The sequence below is a fragment of the Orussus abietinus genome, unplaced genomic scaffold (assembly GCF_000612105.2).
Source record: "Orussus abietinus isolate OABI.00-Male unplaced genomic scaffold, Oabi_2.0 scaffold28, whole genome shotgun sequence".
Taxonomy (NCBI): Eukaryota; Metazoa; Arthropoda; class Insecta; order Hymenoptera; family Orussidae; genus Orussus; species Orussus abietinus.
The window spans coordinates 1,109,642-1,129,139 of record NW_019394431.1 but is presented as its reverse complement, the minus strand read 5'-3'; the positions used below and the strand labels follow the sequence as shown (position 1 = coordinate 1,129,139).

At 42.2% G+C, this 19,498-nt stretch overlaps 2 protein-coding genes across 7 annotated transcripts; one reads left to right on the top strand and one right to left on the bottom strand.

Moving 5' to 3' along the window:
* Positions 1 to 128: 128 nt before the first annotated feature.
* On the bottom strand, positions 129 to 13,926 carry LOC105701273 (RNA-binding protein squid). 6 transcript variants are annotated; one of them, XR_001104196.2, is made up of 10 exons: positions 13,664 to 13,926; positions 10,390 to 10,425; positions 9,909 to 9,949; positions 9,535 to 9,662; positions 9,178 to 9,324; positions 8,965 to 9,096; positions 8,549 to 8,807; positions 4,674 to 4,745; positions 2,340 to 2,459; positions 1,741 to 1,878 (listed from the first exon to the last, which is right to left on the bottom strand). XR_001104196.2 is itself a non-coding variant. In XM_012427893.2 (9 exons), exons 1-9 carry the CDS (start codon positions 13,786 to 13,788, stop codon positions 1,739 to 1,741), a joined length of 1,080 nt encoding a protein of 359 aa, XP_012283316.1. In that variant the 5' UTR covers positions 13,789 to 13,926; the 3' UTR covers positions 129 to 1,738. The 6 variants fall into 6 exon arrangements, 3 of the variants coding, with proteins under 3 accessions (XP_012283316.1, XP_012283318.1, XP_012283317.1); XR_001104198.2 differs by having other exon boundaries at positions 8,663 to 8,807; XM_012427893.2 differs by lacking the exon at positions 2,340 to 2,459 and having other exon boundaries at positions 129 to 1,878.
* Positions 13,927 to 15,358: 1,432 nt separating this feature from the next.
* On the top strand, positions 15,359 to 18,923 carry LOC105701272. The gene is made up of 12 exons (XM_012427892.1): positions 15,359 to 15,446; positions 15,507 to 15,630; positions 15,777 to 15,923; positions 16,177 to 16,355; positions 16,445 to 16,651; positions 16,732 to 16,953; positions 17,041 to 17,233; positions 17,306 to 17,516; positions 17,597 to 17,903; positions 17,970 to 18,115; positions 18,234 to 18,450; positions 18,708 to 18,923. Exons 1-12 carry the CDS (start codon positions 15,432 to 15,434, stop codon positions 18,921 to 18,923), a joined length of 2,184 nt encoding a protein of 727 aa, XP_012283315.1. The 5' UTR covers positions 15,359 to 15,431.
* Positions 18,924 to 19,498: the final 575 nt, after the last annotated feature.

The following is a 19,498-nucleotide window of genomic DNA, read 5'->3' as shown; positions in this document are numbered from 1 at the left end:
GTTCAACAAATGTGTATGAGTAGATTTCAGTCGGTTTAGTTTGTGATGTTAAAATGGAATCTAAAAAAACTCAACTTGGAAGTAGGGATTTTGTAAAAAAAAAAAAAGTGTAACAATTTTGGATATCACATATATATAATTTGAATACTTGAAAATCTCGTGAGTCAACTATCGGACACGCTCACTGTAAAATTACAAAAATAATGACTTGCTAACTCTCGAACGATCACGAATACATAATCTACGATGATGTGAAGTCTAAGGGAAGAAAGAAAATCGGTAGTCGCGTTAATGTTGCGAATCAAAAAATGGCAGTATCTTTTGATTGACAAAATGGAAAGAAAAGGGACTATCATATCACCGTTCCCACTTCATACACAGAATTTTTACACTAAATATATTCTTACACACGCAACGGATTGAGTCATGAGATCTACATCTTTATAGGTTTCATTCAGAATTAAACACGAGCACAAGTATATGCATTATGTACACAAAATGAATTTATTTAATTCTATGTTTCTTACCAATAAGGAAGCAATAATCTTCTTACCCCTCTTTATGTCTCACGTAATCATTATAAACAACGTTTTGCGTTTAAACATATTCGTGTAAAAAGTACATTGCCTGCTTACTTTTCTACAGTATAAATAGTAGTTCTTCCTCTTTAATTACAGACAAAATTAAAATAACCTTATTGATAAAATGTTCGACACGGTCGACTCCAACCGCGTTCTTACGGTTGAGCGAGATAATTTGGGTTTCCCCCTTACTGATTTCATATTTAATTCACTTTCTTCTACCTTTTGTTTTCCTAGTTCATTGTGATCGGTTAATTAACCCGTCGCACTACGTTGCAATTTCCTGATAACTCGCCCCATATATTACACGAGCCACTCTCGCAATTGCTTCGTATTAAATTCGAAGGTAACATCGAAAACGCAACATGAAAGATGGGCAAAGGAAGCGTCACCCACCTCGACGAAAGGATTAAGTCTTCGAACGAAATTACGATCAGGTTTTGCAACATAATGCGATGGCCTAATTAATTGCAATGTACAAGGAAAAGTCGAAGATAATCGAGTACAGTTCAAAGTCAGGTCTCGCTTGATCGTATGACGCATTTAAATCAGACTTGGTCGAATGGACAATTTTGTTTCCTTCTAATCTTACCGATTAGCCGAAACCGAAAAAAAAAAAACAAAAAAAACGGTGTAATAGCCAAACGGGCAAGAAAAGCCGAATGCTGGGCTTTGTACAGCGGTTGCTTGAGTGCCAATGAGTAACAAAAACATTATCGCTTTCTTAATGGCAAAGAAGGAAATAAATTCATCGTACAGCTAGTACAATATACTCGTGTAAGTACATGCAATTTCGTTTGAAGGCTTAATCCGTATGTCGAGATAGTGAATTTGTATGTTGCATACATATCTTTTATGCTACGTTTTCGGCGCTACCTTCCTACTTACGGAGCGACACACCCCACTATCGATCCCGTATAATACTGCAGAGCAATTACCAGAAATTGGATGCAAGTGCGCAAAGTGACGCAGAAATTAATATAGACAATGTGAGAAATAAATTTGTTTGTACAAAAGGTAAAACAAAAGATCAAAGGAAGTAACGAATCATATATATATGCTTGTATATATATATATATATATAATATATGTGTATACGAACACGTCTTCCGTCGTGTTAATACGGATGGATCGATCGAACGCAATATGAGAAACTGTTACTGCATTTCTTGTGAATCTCGATGACTGAGTTTGCTCTGCGGCAGTTGTCTGCGTTGTCGTAGTTCTTGCTGAGGGTGAGGAGGTTTAATGGAATGATGATTTGACGAGTTATGAGATTTGTTATAGGACGGGAAACCTGGAAAAAGAAAGCATTAAGTACACGTTAATCAACCGTCGTCCAAAAGTGGGCGAAGTAAATTAGGTAAAAACGTGCAAGGGAAAGAAAAAAACAAAATCAAACAAACAAATAGGAGACACTAAGTGCACAGGGATAAGGAGTACATATCTAACTCTTGAAAGTTCCCAGCACCATATGACAATGGATCGAAGGACCGAAAATTCATGTATATTCACCCATCCTGGTGGAACATTGAAATTTCTCTGAAGACCGACATTAGGAAGGGTACTTATAATCAGTAGCGATGGTAATCAAACGTTTTGGGCTCGAATCGAGAATAATATAAATTGGCACCGATCGATCATTTTTTTCTTTTTCCTTGGCATATTTTAATTTTTAGTTTTGTCGGGTATCTCGTGCGCGCATCGTTCGATCGTCATCGCTAGTAATCAAGCGGTAGGAAGATTAAGGGCACTCACCAGCGGTTACAATGCAAATTGCATTGCGGTCGCAATTAAGGAATCCCATTTTTTAATAGGGTTGGTGCCTTTGGTTCTGGCGACCACCACCTCGCTGCTTGCCGCCGTAGCCTGAGCCTCCTGAAACACACCCATTGCGCACTGTTAGTCCACACATCGGGACGACTCCACCTTCGTTTTCCTCGAGTGATCTTACAGTCTTTAAACCAAGTTTAGGACGTTATCAGGCCTCACCGTATCTCGAGCTAACTCTCGCGCAACGCAAGTAAGTGGTGCAACGTATACTTTGAGAATTTACAAACTATTCCAAGACATTGATATCTCGAGTCTCGTTAATCTTAAGGAATAAGGTCGAAACCACGTAAAAGGGTTGTAAGGACCTTCCGAAGCTGATTTTTTTTTTCAACGAAAAAAATAAATAAATAGAGACTGTGAGGCCTGCGATACACACCACGACGGTTAAGTTGGCTCGTAAAATCTACCACACGCACACTCATCTACGGATTAACTAAATAAGGATTGAAACAATCGAGAATAAAGATATACAACAGAAGGCCGGTATGATATTGCAAGACTCTATATTCCGGGATTTCTACGTAGAGGCTACAGGCTAAGGTAGTAAGCTGTAGGCTGCGTTCCAATTCACTACGTCTCTCTTATTTTTGTTTCTTTTTTTATATATATATATATAATTTTCCCTTAAGAAACATCTCTAGGCAATCGTTGTTGCCTGAGGTACCGAAACACAAGCCAACTCCTGAAAGAAGTCCCACGTCGAGACCTGGCGGAGACTTGGATTGCAACAGACATATATTATCGGTCTTATCTCGAACCCCTGCAGAGTGGAAACAAAAAGGTACCGGTGATCATAGCAAGGAGAAACAGATTATTCCCCGGTAAAATGGCCAGAAATGTCAGTGAGGTGACAGCTGCAAGAACCGAGGTGAATTGAAACAATGCCAGAGACTAAGTATACAGAATCAGAGTACAAACGGGTCGACATAAATCCTCGGCAATTGTGAAAGAAAACGCTCGTTTTTCTCCACCACCGGATTAACAAGCACGAATAATTATCTAGGTTTGAAGAAGCTGAAGCGATCGAAAAAAAAAAAAATCGCTACATCGATTAGAACGCGTAGAGCAGTTTCGTGAACGTCGCAGACATGTCACCATTCCGAAGAAGAGTTAGTGTTGAAAGAAAAAATCCAAAGTCAAAAATTCGACTGCACTGAATTTCAACTTCAAGTGGGCATGCACAACACGATCGCGAATAAAAATGAAAAATTGTAATAACGTTCCTTAGAAAGAACAGTGAACGGTATACAAAAAAAAAATATATATATACACGTCACTTGATAGCAATTGTCTTATAACAATTGATAGCGAGCCCAATAACAATTAAGTGGCTCGAGTAACATGCAAAAGCTAGTCTGCCAGTGCCAACAGACCGATTGAAGACTGCATGCCGAAATTTCCAAGTTCGTTCCCAACTCCTATACTCCTTGGATCCAATGATTCAAGAAACAGAAGAATGAATGAGTACATGATAAGATCTTACGAGCCTTTTTCCGATACCACAGTCATACGGTGAGAGACGCGTGCAGTCTTAAATCGAGTACGTGAGTCATCGTGCGCACCGACTGACTCACGTCACAGGTAACAAAAGCCTGTTTAAAATCATATTTCCAGGTAACTAACTCGAGCTCTCACATAGTGCACTCTTATCATCACCGAACATACACTCATGCCGCGCCGTTTACTCGTTCACAGGCATATCAAAAAGTAGAACGAACAAAAGCTTAGAGATACAAAGATCAAGGGAATCATCGAGGACGGGAGATGGCAGAATGTGAGGAGGATGCTAGAACAGACAAGAAGTAGGATTAAGTGCCAAGAGAAAGAAGCTTAACTTAACGGTACGTTGACTCTTAAAGACCCGGTGTTTGACTTTAGTGAATCGTGAAATATACCAAGGTACCCCTCATCGTGGATGTCGCCAGGTTGAAAGAGTCGACGTAGATTAAAAAAAAAAAAAAAAAAATGCGAGAAGTCATGGGTACATTCTAGGGAAGAGATTTCAGAACACAGGAGAGTGGATCGGGTGGACCATGAAGAGGCACATTGGCTTGGACACCACCAGGGCGACCCTGGCGGGTCTTACATGGCTTTAACCCGGGTAATCAACGGTATCTAGTCTAGGGACATGGACAGAAAGAGAAGTGAATGTAACGGGAGCAAAAACAAAAAATAAATTAAAAAAAAAGAGAGAATAGTTGAACGGAACCAGGAGAACATGAAGAACAATAGAGAGAGAGAAGGAACGCTAATGCGTACCTTTACCGCGTGCACCACCGCGCCCACCACTGTAGCCACCATCGTAACTACCACTGCCATAGCCGTAGCCGTCTGCGTTTCATGGAACACACGGTATAAGAGACAATGGGGTCAGTATCGACTTATAACCACTGGCGCATCTAGGCTTTACTTCTAGACCGCTCTCATCGTCCTCTCAAGCATACAATCGCACTTGTATCCCGCGCCTTACAACTGGTCGTCGGCATTGTAACCACAGCTGGCCACGTAGAGAGACATAAATCGTGTTCCTCCCGAGTTCTCCTGAGCACGAGAGCGTGTCTCTCTTTTTCTCTCGCGGTCGACGAGGTCCTGCAACTTTCGAACGAGTTCCGCTTAAGGGCTCTCCTCCGCGAGAGGAGTAGCCGTTCTTCCGCCACGGTCGTGTCGTTCGTCGTTCCACTCGTGGTCTTCCTCTTATGTACATACAGTTTTAGTAAGATATATATTAATTTGTAGGTTCACCAAGGGATCAAAAGTGGTATCGGGATTAGCTTGACCTACACCTCATATTTCCCTGCGCCGAACCCTCGGCGGTACGTCGACGACGAGGTCGGAGGGAGGACGAGCATGCACGACGTGTCCCCCTGGGACAGTCATCTTCGGATCTACCAGCGTATTTTCGCTACGGGATCCTTCGTGTGTTAGGAAGGGTCGACGAGGAAGGTCGTGTGTGCGGTCTTGTGGGGCAAATACAATTTATGCGTTCACAGATAAAGACCTTTACGCACATCACGTGGTTGAAGCCTGGATCGATCGAAGCCGATGACTGCTCTACGTGATGAAGTTTCTATAAATCGTGGAAACTTGTTCCCGGAACCATCCAGATTTCAGCCACGTTTCTTTGGGTACGACGATTTCGGAACACCTCCACTACAGGAAACCGAGGATAGATGCAACCTGATATTAGATAAAAAAAAATAAACACAACGGCTACGTTCTTTATACCTCGTGACAGTAACGTCCTTTACGGATGTAGCCCCCGGGAAATACAAACTCGGTTAAAAAGGAAAGCACAACTAGTGCGGGTTTTTTTTTCCCCAGTGCTGATCCGAAGGTACCTGAATTTAACCATAATTTCAGGAGGCCATCTCAAAAACATGCTGAATTCGATAAATAAGATTTCATATCACCTTTGCCACAAATTTCTATGGCTTTCATTCCTTGAGTTGATCCAGTAACTGCCAAAGCGTGTTTTTGAGGGCGCCCAAAGGAATTTGATATAATGTAAAAACGAGGAAATAAATAAATAAAACATGCTTTAAATAGGATCATGGCAGGACTCTAAAGCAGGATCATAGGGTATATACCATTTCATACGCCGTATTGTTCTGTACATCTTTGCTTTAATGTTCTCCACACATTTTCGATCCATATATAATTATGTTACAGTGACTGCGTGCTATTGAAGTCAGCGAGTCCGTAGAATTTAAGGCATTATGAGAAATGTAAAGAAGAAAAAAAAAAGTATATCTGCAGGCAATTAAATTCCACCAATTCACTGACAACAATCAGTGAACGTATGAAATGTAGTTACTGTCGTCTAAAACGACTTAAACAGCGAACGATCGTAATACAAAAAAAAAAAAGAAGAAGAAAAGAAACAAAGGTAAAACTCCGGCCTGGATGCAGGGCCGATCAAAAAAGATCCAGCAATCCATGATGCATCAAAAAGTGTCCGCTTACATCTGCGTTACACTATGCAAATCCAACATGAGTGGCCTCACGGCAAACTTAGAAAAGCATTCAGATCCCAATAAACATGTGGAAAATACTAGCAAAGTACAGAAGAAGACTCGACGTGGGTGTCTCACACTTTCGCGAACGTTCCGTCTGCCTTCACACTTTCACTGTTACATATTATATGCTGCTCCATATCTTTCTTTTTTCTTTCCTCGTATGTCGTTAATACGTTATATACTCATTTGCGTAGATATAAGTATGTTAGTTAAATATTAACAAGGCATCAAAGAATATAACTTAGCAAATCGGTTGGTTAGGTAAGGTAAGGTTAGTTGGTCACAGCGTAACGACGGCCTACGCTCTGTACGAAAAAAATTCGAAACGATTTCCCAAAAAGGAGCCTAAAAAAGAAAAAGAAAAAATCTCCCGATCGACAAACATGCACGTCGATTCGTCTCGACAAATTGATCGTGTCGTGTCGACCGGGTGATTCCCACAGGTCTTAATATCGGCAAATCGTTTCCCTCGTGTGGAAGTTTCGGAACTCGGTGCTCGGATTATGTTCTTTCCAGAGGCGAGCGTTTTCTCTCTTTTTTTTTTTCTCTCTCTTTCTTTCCTTTTCCTGGAGAGACGACCAATCGGGGACAGAACGACAAGTAAGAACAACGTGGACACACGACCTCGTCGACGCATGCTCTCGAGACCAAGGGAGTCGGCAAATATATATAAATAAATATATATATATATATATCGGAGAAGGAACATAATCCGATTTACTAGACTCTAGCTGTAAACTGGAGAGTCGCTGGTTTACAGTTCGGCGAGTTGCAAAACGGACCGAACCTTGAGAGGAGGTCGTCAACGCGTCGTCATCGAGATGACTTACAAGCAAATCCTCGACGAGGATATGCTCGGGCAAAGGAACAAAAATCTAGGCGTATATATATACATATGCGTGTCTGTATGTATATATATATACACGGGATATACAACAGTCGAACTCGCAACTAGTGCGAACCGTCGAGGCTGATCCGCCCGCAAACCAGCACTCACGCCACGGCGTCACAAGTTACGATTAATATCACACATCTTTCACCGTATAAGTACGGTGGCGTACATACACCAGGTATTACAACCGAATATATCGCCATTTCCGTACTGCGAGGTAACTCTCTTTCTCTCTCTTTCTCTCCCCCTCTCTCTCACTTTCTCTCCGTATTACGAGGCAGACGATCGTGCGTTAAGACGTTTGAGAGCGCGTCTTGCTTGGGCTTCGGCTACGAGGGCTACGCGCGGTACAGCGTACGGACGACCGAGCTCTTCCACCGATCTTCAAGGTCTTTCTTTCGCGAGCCTACTCGATTTATAATCTGAATGACTATTGATACCGTCGAGTCGCGTTGCGTGCCGTAACCGCGAGATGTATCATGGTCGAGATTCGAGGGTACGCGGGGCACCGATCGAAATCGTCTGCCGAGTACTCGGTGACCAGAGACGGGCATACTTATTATTCGATCAATACTTTGACGACCGATTGAAACCTCGAAGCGCGATGCCACGAGGTTAACGATTACTCGGATATCCCGTGGCACTTAATGAGAGCAAAATTATAATAGTTACGACACCCTGGACAAAGCTATAAGGGGTCAAGCTTCGGAAATCTCATTGACGTACTTTCACAAGGAATGGAGGTTTCTTTTAATTTCTTTTTTCTTTTTTTTCTCTTTTTCATTTACGTGACCTCGTTATCAACACGTTCGCTACCATTGCGGCCATTTGTCTGAACGATGACTTATTCGACGGTTGATTTGGCATAGTATGTGTTAAATAGGACTCCCGACAATTTCAAGGTCTAAATTGACGTTTACTTGAAGTTTCAGATGCGGACGCCTGAACTGCTATTTCTCTAATTCGTGTGTTCTTATGACCCCGGAACATTTATGAGTGTTATGTTAATTAAGTAACAATTTCTTGAGCTAGATGCGGTTTGATGATAAATCAAAGTTTCCAATAACTTGAGAAGTATTTGCCGAACGGAAGTGTGCCCATCCCTGTCGGTGCTCGATAGCGAGCTCGCTATCGTCGATCGTAAAAAAATAGACAGTCGATAGGGAGCGCGGCAAGATAGACGGCCGGCTAGCAACCTTCCTTCTAGTAATAGTCAATGGAATTACCGTATCCGCTGTAGTCGTACCCTCCGTAGCCGCCGTATCCGCCACCATAGTAGTCGTATCCGGCGGCTCCGTAACCGTCGTAACCGCCTCCATAGCCTCCTTGTCCATAACCACCTCCGTAACCCCCTTGGCCCCAGCCGCCTTGGCCGCCAAATCCTCGACCTCGTCCTCCGCGACCTCCGCGTCCACCTCGACCACCAGCACCACCTCGCATGCCACCCATTCCGTCCGGCTTCGGCGTTGCCTTTTTCACGTCGACCTAAGGGAAAGAAACCGTCTCGTCACTTCGTCTGCGTCCCCAGGTCCGAAAAAACGCCGCTAAATCCTCCAGGGAATTTATGAAGTTCCATTGCCGAGGGGGGAAAAAAAAGAAAAAAAAAACAAGAGCACTGAATATTTTTGGATCGTTTACGTACCTCTTTGCCGTTAATCGTTTGTTTCGAGGTTTTAAGGAGCTCGTTCACAACCTGTTCTGATTCAAAAGTAATGAAGCAGAACCCTTTCCTCTGGTTCTTTGTCTTGTCAAACGGCATTTCAACGTCGACTATCTGTAAATCCATGGAAAGTAATGTCATCATTCGGTCACGATATGAGGTAATTGCTAAAGGCAAGTACTAAATATTGCTTACCGTTCCAAACTGAGAGAAGAAATTTTTAATGTCATCGTCAGACAACTCTGTCGATAGCCCTCCAACGAATATTTTGCCATGTCGAGCCTTAGCTTTCTTCGGGTCGACTTTCTTATTATTAATAACGTGATCACCAGCAGCCATAATCTGTAACGTATAGGCCAGAGAGTTAACAATTGATTTACTTTTTCCTACCATGCAAAAGACCCCTTTTTACAATTGCAAGTTAATCAGGTGTAAAAACTCGTCATTTATACTCAGTAGCAGAACTGACTTTTGATTTGTGTCATCATGTTGAGTGTATTCGAAAGTGAATTAAACGTGTACTGATTTCAACCAGAAACATTGTAGAATTACCTTATCGAGTGATTCCGCCTTGGCGAAAACGATAAATGCAAAACCTCGTGATCTTCCAGTAATGGAATCTGTCTTGACATTGATACTTTCTATATCACCGTATGTACCAAAATGATCCCTCAGCTCCTCTGAAAAAATATCAGCCATTATTAATTCACGCTCTTAAGGTACCATCTTTCTAGATAGCGTAAAGAAGTAAATTTCAGCAAATTTCTATTTATCTCATGCAACAGTGCCATTCTGTTATCCGAAGGTGTCCTAAGTTAAATTCATCATAATTTGGTCTTTAAAACGCATTGCAAATATTCAAAGTCATCAGCAAATAAAATAAATAAAAAGTAAAACAGGGAAAGTAGGAAAAAAAATATACTCACTATCTGTGGTTTCCCAGCTAAGGCCCCCAACAAACAATTTCCTGTAAAGAGTAGAAACCAATAGAAATATTGAAATTACAATAAACCAAAGATACGGATTCCAGGTTTCTTAAGCCTTTCATCGCTATTAAGTAATTTAATTTCATTCAGCTAATTTGTCATTGAAACATGAATTTCTTTCTTTCTTTCTTTTTTTTTAATCAGGTTTGTGATGTCTGCAAATTCACAAATTTCTCTGGAGCTGACTAAAAGAAATGGTATCTGTAATAAAAACAGTAAATTGCTGGTACTGTGAAACGAATATATCCCTCTTTCTTAATGGAAAAAAAAAAGATGTCCAAAAAAGTGATTGTTGCTGGCTACCACCTGGATATGTAACTTTTGCTGAAGTATGACTGATCGACGATTGCTCTGAGCAACATCAACCGCGCCGAAAAAATGAAATATTCAAAGTAAATAATAATGAAAAAATTGAAAGTACCTATCATTCAGAGACTCCTGGTTACCTCCGGCCGACCTGCAAAGTAATCGAACGAGTTTAGTTTACTAGGTATTTTTTGCTATTTTTAGTATTACGATCTAAGGATGGTGCAAACATTTGACTTGATAAGAATTGATTCCATTTCTCAGTTTGAAAAAGGACTTTGACCTGACCCCTGGAAAAATCTAGAACTGCTGTTAAAAATAGTAAAATTTAACACTGAGTAAAAGTAACGGATGTAAGAAAATCATGTATTTGGAAAAGGGGTACTGGACAATTTCTCGATGACATATCAGCATGATTTGGAAAGGAATTTTATTAAGAGATATGTACGTGTACTTTTATTACGGCTCTTTGTATAAATAAATATATATATATGTATTTCTAGATTTATATATATTATGACATAAACTAGTGTTAGTACAGAAGCAACCCGTGATTACTACCTAGTTTGAAATTTTGAAGAAGCAAAGATATGTCACGGCTAACAGTAGTGGTTCTAGTTCTAGTAGTTATTAGTGATATCATACCGTTCCTAGAATAAGCAGATGAATTCCCTAACAAAGGTAAGAGTTTTTAAACAAAGGTACTCGCATCTCTTCAAGGAATAAAAGACCAAAACTAAAGGGTACAACCACAACAAGAAGGCTGCCTTGCACACAGAGACGATACAAAATTCAGGCGCGCCTATACTTGTCACTTAGGGGGAAAAAACTTGGAAAAAAAAAAATTATGCATGGAATATGGTGCACCAAGAGAGCAAAACTTTCATGACGTTTGCGCAAACCCGAGCAAGAGTTACAACTCCAGTTGACATTCAGCTGCGCCTAAAGGAGGTAAGATTTAACTATTTCCAAGATGGATTGACTGCTGATTGGCCCAAAGAAATGGCAATGGGTAGATAGACTGCAACTCTATTAGAAAGCTAAAAAAATTGTTTGTACATTATACGTTAAAGATGGTCGCATCACGTCATTTGACAATATTCATATGGGCGTGTAGGACTGGACACAGTTTTTTTTATATATATGTATATATAAATATATCTCTCTCTCTGGTACATGTGCGGTCATCGGCAAGTTATCTTTATCATTTCGAGTCATAATATACTTTTGTCACTTTCGTATTCGAATAACGAGCTGAGGTGCGATACGTTTTTTCATTTTCTGTCAATGTAGTGGTTGTTATCTGTACTGAGATATTGATCTTTTCACATATCGTTTAGGGCTGGTGATAAATACCGTGGGCACCAGTCTCTCGCCGGTACTCAGTTGTTGGTCGGGTCACGGTTAGCCTGTTGCGTGCCGCCCGCCATATTTGCACCGGGTCGTTTGCCACCTGCAGACCAAGCCACATAAACTGGGTTAATGGCATTCCGACCAATCGGAGATGTTCGCTTTGGCCCTAGTGACTCTGTGCTTTGGTCACGCCCAAACTGCATTGACATCGGATTGGAATTTACTCTACGCGTGACCCAGCAGGCAAGTGTATGTCTGTGCGAGACTCTGATTGATCTGACGCAATTGACTCGACTTCCAGTGCTTGTGCCGTGATGGAACATGAAGAACTTGAACTCGACGTTGACTTCTCGCAATAATTCAGACTCAGAATTCATTCGTTTCGTTAGGCTTCACGGTTTGGTTCACAGATCCCAGGTAAGCGTATGTATCGTCAATCGTGAATGACAATTGACCAACCACAATTCGGCTGCAATGAAAGAACGAAGAAGACTCTTGGCTGGCCAAAAATGCAATCGAAAGTTTACACTCTATAAAAACATCATTACAATTAACATCTGTGTATACAAAATTTGATCGCCGGAAAAATTACAATTCTCTTTATTAATTACAGGTTTAAAGATATAATTAATTAGGCAGGAATGGAAATTGGGTGTGTACACAAAGTTACAAACTTTGGAGATAAAGGCATACCTCGTAACAAAAGCACAATACAAAGTTATAACTAATCATTTATCAATATTACGCACATGGTTACCTTATATTAATTTCTCAATAGATAACGTGCAATAAAAAAAATTGATTTTTCTTTCAGGTAGGTACACTAGGCAGTGGAGCGCCGGCCTTAGGCCACTTTTAAATTTCGTCACCTTTTATAGTCGAGTCGCATTTCTCTACGTACGTATCTTCGTTTAGGGTAAGAGGGAGCAACCCTCTAAATTTTGAATATCAACGGGTTATTCTCTTGGATATACATTGCGCATACGATTAAAAAATTTAACCGGTAACCAGCTCTTGAACGAAATCCACGATCAATTCGAAGGTTGCAGCCACTTTCCCCCAGAATGCAATCGTACCTCTACGGTTTAATCTAATAATGCTTACCCGTATCATCAAAAGATACCCCAAACTAGATCAAGATATAAGTCGGAATCCGAAGGCTGTAAGGGTATAAAAAATGGCAATGTTTTTTAGGCTTTTGATCCAAGACGCTGGTACGATAATACGATGTCAAAAATTGTAATATTACAGAAATATTTACAAGGACCGTGCGCCGATAAATCGACATTTTCGATAAACTGGCCGGCAGGGAAATCATCCAGCTCGAGACACCGTTACGCTGAAAAGGGAAAGTCAAAAGAGAATGCCGCGCTGTAAGCGAGCGAAAATAAGTCTTACATACTACTGCATTAAATCGCCAAAATGGTGCGAAGAGACGATCAATTGCGCATCACATAGGACGGCCATTTACTCATTATCAAATACAACCGAGTACTACTATTTAGTAAACATGTACACTGGTAGGCGCTTCAATGCGCGATAATGCGCTCGACTCGAAACGAAGTTCGCAACAAAGGGAGATCGGGTCCAAGCAAAGCGCGAAGAAGCCCCGCCATGTTTCCTCTCCTTGTGCGTGGGCGCGTCTAATGGCGCATCCGCCCCGGGCCTACGGCCGGCGTCTCCACTGAAGTTTTTTTAACTTGCCATACTTCCCAGAAAACCGCATTAAGAAAACCCGTGCGTCCATCGAATCGAATCAACTAGCCCATTCGAATGGGCTAAATTTCTCATCGGATGGCTCGCGCCTCGCGCAGATGCGAGTGGATTACTATTCGACTTTCCCCGATTCGTTAAATTCTGTCGTCCGCCATTTTGTGCTCGCGCTTGCCGTAATGTCGGCACGTACGGGAATGACTTGTTAATCTTTTTAAGGAAGGTAGTTCCCACGGGATCGATAAGGAATACCGTCGACGTCGAGTCGATCGAGGAACGTATCGACGACGATAAGGGAAATGGGGAAATTGCCAAAATGTTACCTTTCTTCCTGAGACTCCTGGCCATTTTCCGCGGCGTCGCCGCCGCCGTTTTCGGCCTCACCGTTCTGCTCGAAGCTTTGGTCGGCCACGTCCTCGCTGAAGTCCTTGTTCTCCTGATCGGCCATATTTGAATATCTGTCTAGTTTCCTACGGTTACGAACACTGAAAACACCGCGCTTCTCCGAATTTAAACAGACTCAGTACTTCTTAACACTTCACGAGTCGACAGACACTCCGCGTCCGTATTGCTCGGCTGCCGAATGGAGAAGGGAGAAAGCCCGATCCCACTCGTTCCGTTTCCCGACTTTGCCGCGATGCATCATGGGAAGAAACGACGCTACCCCCACTCCGACCCGTTCGACCAATCAGCGTCGATCAACCCGAGCCCGTACTCTCGAAATCGTCCGCCCCTCTCAAACAAAACTTTTCACCCACGACAAAAAAGAAGAGAAACTTTAATTTTTCGCCCCCTGCTATTTATCTTGACTCCTGCGTCATAATCCCTTCACTTTTAATTATCGAATCTGACGTCGATTTCATTATTCCCCTCTCTCTCGTCACGTTTTCGAAGGTGACAAACGAGATTCTGGAATTTTTTGAGGTTAACCGGGTACCGTGAAATAGAGACGCTACTGTTCAATTCTTGAATCGATGTTTCTCCGATCCCCTGCCACGGGATTGGAACGCGGCCAAGCGGAAGCGGGAAACGGGATTCGCTTCGCTCTCGAGATTACCTATCCATCCGCCATGTTGGAATGGAGGGAACCGAGTCTAGTATCATTGTCTCCTTTTTCTATATGAGCATCTTCGTCCCACTCATGAGGACGGTGAGTCAGTAAGAGACCGTCGGTCTCCGAGCGGGTAGAGTGGGGGTAGCGCATGAGTCGAGCTCGACTGGGTAAATCCTATAAGCGGGAAGCGGGATCGGCAAAGTCCGGCCGGCAAACGGGGAGTCGAAGATGGCCGACCAATCGGAGCGCGGAAGAGCAGCCGCCATCTTGTAGCGTCACCTTCAACGCGCATACGCACGAGCTTCGCGCCGCTTCCCAGGAGATCGATAGAGCGTGACCGTATCCCGCGCGTTTCCTGCATGTTTCCCTCGTCGAATGGCTTCAGCTTTTACCAGTATTTACCTTAAATTCCTATTAAAAAGAATGCCCGGAATATTTCAATACCCACATTATTCTTGCAGGGCCGTCACGAGTGTGAACCGAACTTGACAAGAAAACGGATGTTCCTTTTTCGTCCCATCCACCCCATGATACCGGGGAAAGTTAATAATATCTAGTCAAGGGTAGCCAAAGGAGGACGTTCGCCCTCCAGCACGCAGCGTCCCGTCGCCATATGGGAGACGCCAGGAGGCACCTTTTTAGAGTATATGTTCTTTTCCAGGAGCTTACATATATACAATACACATATATATGCCGAGAGGTTCGCGCATCTGCCTATGTAGAGCGACGCACTCGACGCGTTTCGCTTTTTGCTATCCTCTATTCTCTTCGATGTTGGAATATACATCTCGTATTTAACATCGAAATGCATGGCGTGAATTCACGAGTGCAATGCTCTGAAATTAAACGATATTCGAAGGGACTTGAATGCATCCTTCACTCGCCTCTGTTTCTGGATAACCTGGATAAGTTCAAGTATGATGATTGGCCGAGTAGACGCCTGGTAGCGGTTAAAAAAATTTTATGTTTTTTAGCTCGATAAATCTAACTACAAGTGAAAGTACTACGGGGAGGTAGACCTGATTGGGATAGTCAAAATGCCGGAAACAAAGGTAACCGCTCACCTCGACCTTGATAGTTTCTTGTCATAATTCGAGTCGTACGGTTTGTAGAAGCTGAAACTGCAAGATGTCTGGCGCAGCTGCAACAAGATCCGTGCCGCTGTATGCCGAGTGGGCCTTAACCTGTGGGACTATTATAAACCCTTAGACCCTAACGGCGACTGCCTCGTCTCAGGTACAAAGCTAAGGTTCACTTGAACCCGTGGAAATTTCCAAATTACACGGGTTCCTCGTATTCCCTGACTTTCCCAGACTAAACGTCAGTTCGACAAACTTTCTCATTTTCCTTGCAGTAGTGAATAAATTCTGATTTAAATCCAGAGTCGAAGTTCGTCTCAATCTTGGCGGGGCCCTTGCGAGGGCCGATTGGCTTGTCGGACGAAGAGATCTGCGACCTCGCCAGTTACTTTCGCATCCAGGATGGCCGCATTCTGTATTCGCAATTCTGCGAAGTGATCCACGATAGCGGTATGACCGACAATTTATTACAAATGTGCCGTCAAGTACAGCGCGACGAATGTCGGCCCTCGAGGGTGCAATAAAATACCTGGAAATGCAGCCATTTTCCTCCGCTTTATCGATTTTAGTTATTCCAGCGCATCCCTGGTCAAGCAATCCCTGCTCTCTTGTACCTAGGATTTTACCTGGATGGCTTAAACTCATAAATTGAAAGAAACAAGCCTCGCTCAGGTAGGCTAGAGAGTAACACAATTGATTTTAGTTCCCGAGTTCGGCAGGAACAAGCCGCTCGTCACGGGCTTAGAACGGGAAGACCCGTTACACGTGAATCGCCTGAGCACGACGGAGCACAGAAAGCTGTCCTTAATTATCACGCAGATAGCGATTCTCGCCAACAAGAGGAAAATCGTACTAAAGCCGTACTTCCAGGACTACGAGTTGGTGAGGGCGTCGATGGACCTTCCACAAAGTCCACCGTGTCTAATTTTCAAAATGGTCCTTAGTCATAAAATGCAGTAAAATGCTTTCAGATAGCGAAGAATGCCGGCACGGTGACCATCGGTCATTTCGGCAGAGTTTTAACATTCCTGGGAATTATCTTAGCTGCGGAGGAATTTTGTTTACTTGTCAAGAGATTCGGTAAGGATGGATACACGGTAAACTACGTGGCTTTTGTGAAAGCCATCGAGGACGTTCAGGATTATTTGGATACGCATGGAATGACGAGCCTTGGAGGAGTAATAGTCTTATGATTTAATTTTTTCTTAATCGATGTCAGTTCGATGCTTCAAGCTGTAAACGAATATGGTACCTTCAGGATCTGTTGGATCAGTGCCCTGGCAAAATAATCACAGCTGAATTACCGAAGCTCCCAAGGCCGGAGATCTGTAAGAAATCGGCCGCGTCCATTTTTGGCAACCAAACGGTCTTTCATCCGGTAATGGATAAACCAAAAGAACCGATGTCTCTCATGGAGGTCATCCATCGAATCCAGAGACATATACTTGAAAATCGCATTCGTATTCACGAGTTCTTTAAGGTTAATCGAGGGTCTCGCCGTTACACCGTATATAAAATATCTGGATGAGCGATAGTCTTTGAATACGACTTTGGATATCATTTTCAGGATTTCGATCTACTAAATTCAGGACGTGTAACAATTCCCAATTTTCGCAGAGGATTGGACGCTCTTCTAATTTCGTCCTTAGGGAAACTATATTTAGACGAGAATGAAATCGATGAGTTGATCGCTCTTTACACGGATCCTAACGACTTGGATCGGGTATGTTGGAGGACTTTTGAGGACGACATAGATCACGGTATTAATATTTATTTATTTATATACATATTTTTACGCGATATTTTATATACCATATTCTCTCCGATTTCAGTATTTACGGTGAAAGAATTGGAGAAGTATCCGAATTTAAAGGTTGACTGCCCATCGCCGGAAGTTGCGAATTTGAAACGACCAGGCCAGAAAGACTGGCACTGTGCACCGAAGAGTATCCGGGAATTATGCGAAGATACTTTACAGCAAATCCGATTTCGAATAAATAACAGAGGGATTATGCTGGAGCAATTTTTCAAGGACTACGATAAGTGCGATGCAAGATTCTAAGCAACAAAATGACCTAAGCTTCTAAGTATATTTTTTAAGCGTTACCTGTTATTCTTTACAGACATAATTACGGGTATGTAACGAGAACTCAGGTGAGGAAAGTTCTTACAACAGCCGCTATACTTCTTTCTCAAGAGGAAATCTCCGCCTTGGAGCAAAGGTACATCGACGATATGGGGTTCAATTATTCTTGGTTCCTTGAAGAATTGGAAGCGCTGCCCGTCGCTGAACCGCTTTATAACGAAGTGTTGCAAAAAATGCAGAAAGTCAACGCTGAAAAGCCAACACCGGAGCCCACTGAAGACGAGACGAACATTGTGATGGTATTGGCGAAGGTCAAAGCAAAAGTAGTACGTGAAAGAATTAAGGTACTGCAATCCCATTGTAATTTTTATTTAAGCCGATTTTACTCTCATTCTGTTGGTGTCTTGTAGGTTAACGAATTCATGCAGCCTTTCGATGTCCATAAAGAACTTGTAATTAAAAAAGCCGACTTTATTCGAGGCCTCGACCAGCTGAGATGCAATCTCACTTGCAACGAAGTAGCTACCATCATGAGAGTATTCCAAGTTCCTCTGAGGTTTCATTTTCCTCGAATCCTTATTTTAGCTGCTTTGCCTAACATGCGAAAAATGAAGCTACTTGCTGCACGCTATTATTTTAATTTATTTCTAAATCTTATAAAAATTAATCCTTAGGCCTGAGTACGTTGAGTACGCAAGGTTCGCAGAGGTTGTCGAAGAGGCGGTAGCAACAGGATCTCTAGAAAGGGCACCATTGTTGGTGCCTATTCAGCATGTGCCCTCGGAAGCATGCCCAAGAACATTTTTGAACTTTGACGAAAGGCGACTGCTTGCTCAAGCCATGGACAAGCTTAGTACAATAAGGAATCATAATCTTGAAGAACTATTTAAGGTTCGTAATAGTACGTTATTTTTTAAGTTTAAAATGAATTTTGGGTAAAGCTCCGAAAAGCGCATACCTTCCATTAATTTGAAACTTCGGATAGCTATATATTTTGATCCATTAATGACGAATATGACCTCAAAAATATAAAAAAAAAATTACCATTTAAAAAATTTTGAAGTTTTTTTGTTTTTATGGTTAGGTCCTCATATGTGCATTTCGGAATTTCACCCTGAGTTTTAATTTATCAACATCGAATGTTCCAGGACTATGATAAAGAGAACATTGGGACGACTTCGAAAATCAGGCTCATAAAAGCCTTGTCCGTTCGGAACATGTTGAACATGATCAGCAGTAACGAACTTGATGTGGTTCACAAATGTTTTTCCGTGGAAAGAGGTGGTGCCCTCGAGATCGATTATCGAGCATTTTTGTACGCGCTCCATCTGATACAAGAAAACAAAAAGACTCTGCCTTTCTAAAATGGCGACGCCACTTCCCCTTTGTTGTATTCAGTCACTTGTAAGTTGTTAGACTCTAAAGACGTAGGCAATACCCCGGGATAAAAATTCAAACTGAAACGGTAAAAAATTTAATTCCACAACAGTCTGCTGCTGGCAGCATAATGTCGGATAATTCCATTTACACGTGGAGATTGTTCTCTATTGACCGAATCGTTCTTTTTAGAATTGTATAGCGACCGAACCGGCCGTGACCGTGATGCCATCAGACAGCACAACGAGTAACTACTGGGGAAAGCTTTACCGACGGCGAAGAGCGAACGGCAGCCATATTGCATTTCTCGTTCTTACCGACTCGGGTAAATATTTTGGAATATTTGTTTGCAACAACCATTCCAGAACTTTGTCATTCATAATTCTGTAACCATAAATCACGCCTCGAACCGTTATTTATCTGAGAAATTTCTAAAAGTTTCTATAGCTTTAATTACCAAGTATTCTTCAAAGATGGCGGCACCAGACCGGGGGCGAAGAGCGTCCCAACAATTAGCTGTGAAAAAAGAGTCCGAATTAGGCGAATGCGTAGTTGTTTTAGA

Excerpts from the sequence above, each read along its gene's own strand:
- LOC105701272 (XM_012427892.1), top strand. Across the intron at positions 15,631-15,776 it reads CGGCGACTGCCTCGTCTCAG|AGTCGAAGTTCGTCTCAATC; the intron begins GTACAAAGCTAA and ends ATTTAAATCCAG. Across the intron at positions 18,451-18,707 it reads ATCTTGAAGAACTATTTAAG|GACTATGATAAAGAGAACAT; the intron begins GTTCGTAATAGT and ends CGAATGTTCCAG.
- LOC105701273 (XM_012427893.2), bottom strand. The coding sequence starts at position 13,788 with ATGGCCGATCAGGAGAACAAGGACTTCAGCGAGGACGTGGCCGACCAA. Across the intron at positions 10,426-13,663 it reads CAGGAGTCTCAGGAAGAAAG|GTCGGCCGGAGGTAACCAGG; the intron begins GTAACATTTTGG and ends ATTACTTTGCAG. Across the intron at positions 8,808-8,964 it reads AAACGATTAACGGCAAAGAG|GTCGACGTGAAAAAGGCAAC; the intron begins GTACGTAAACGA and ends TCTTTCCCTTAG.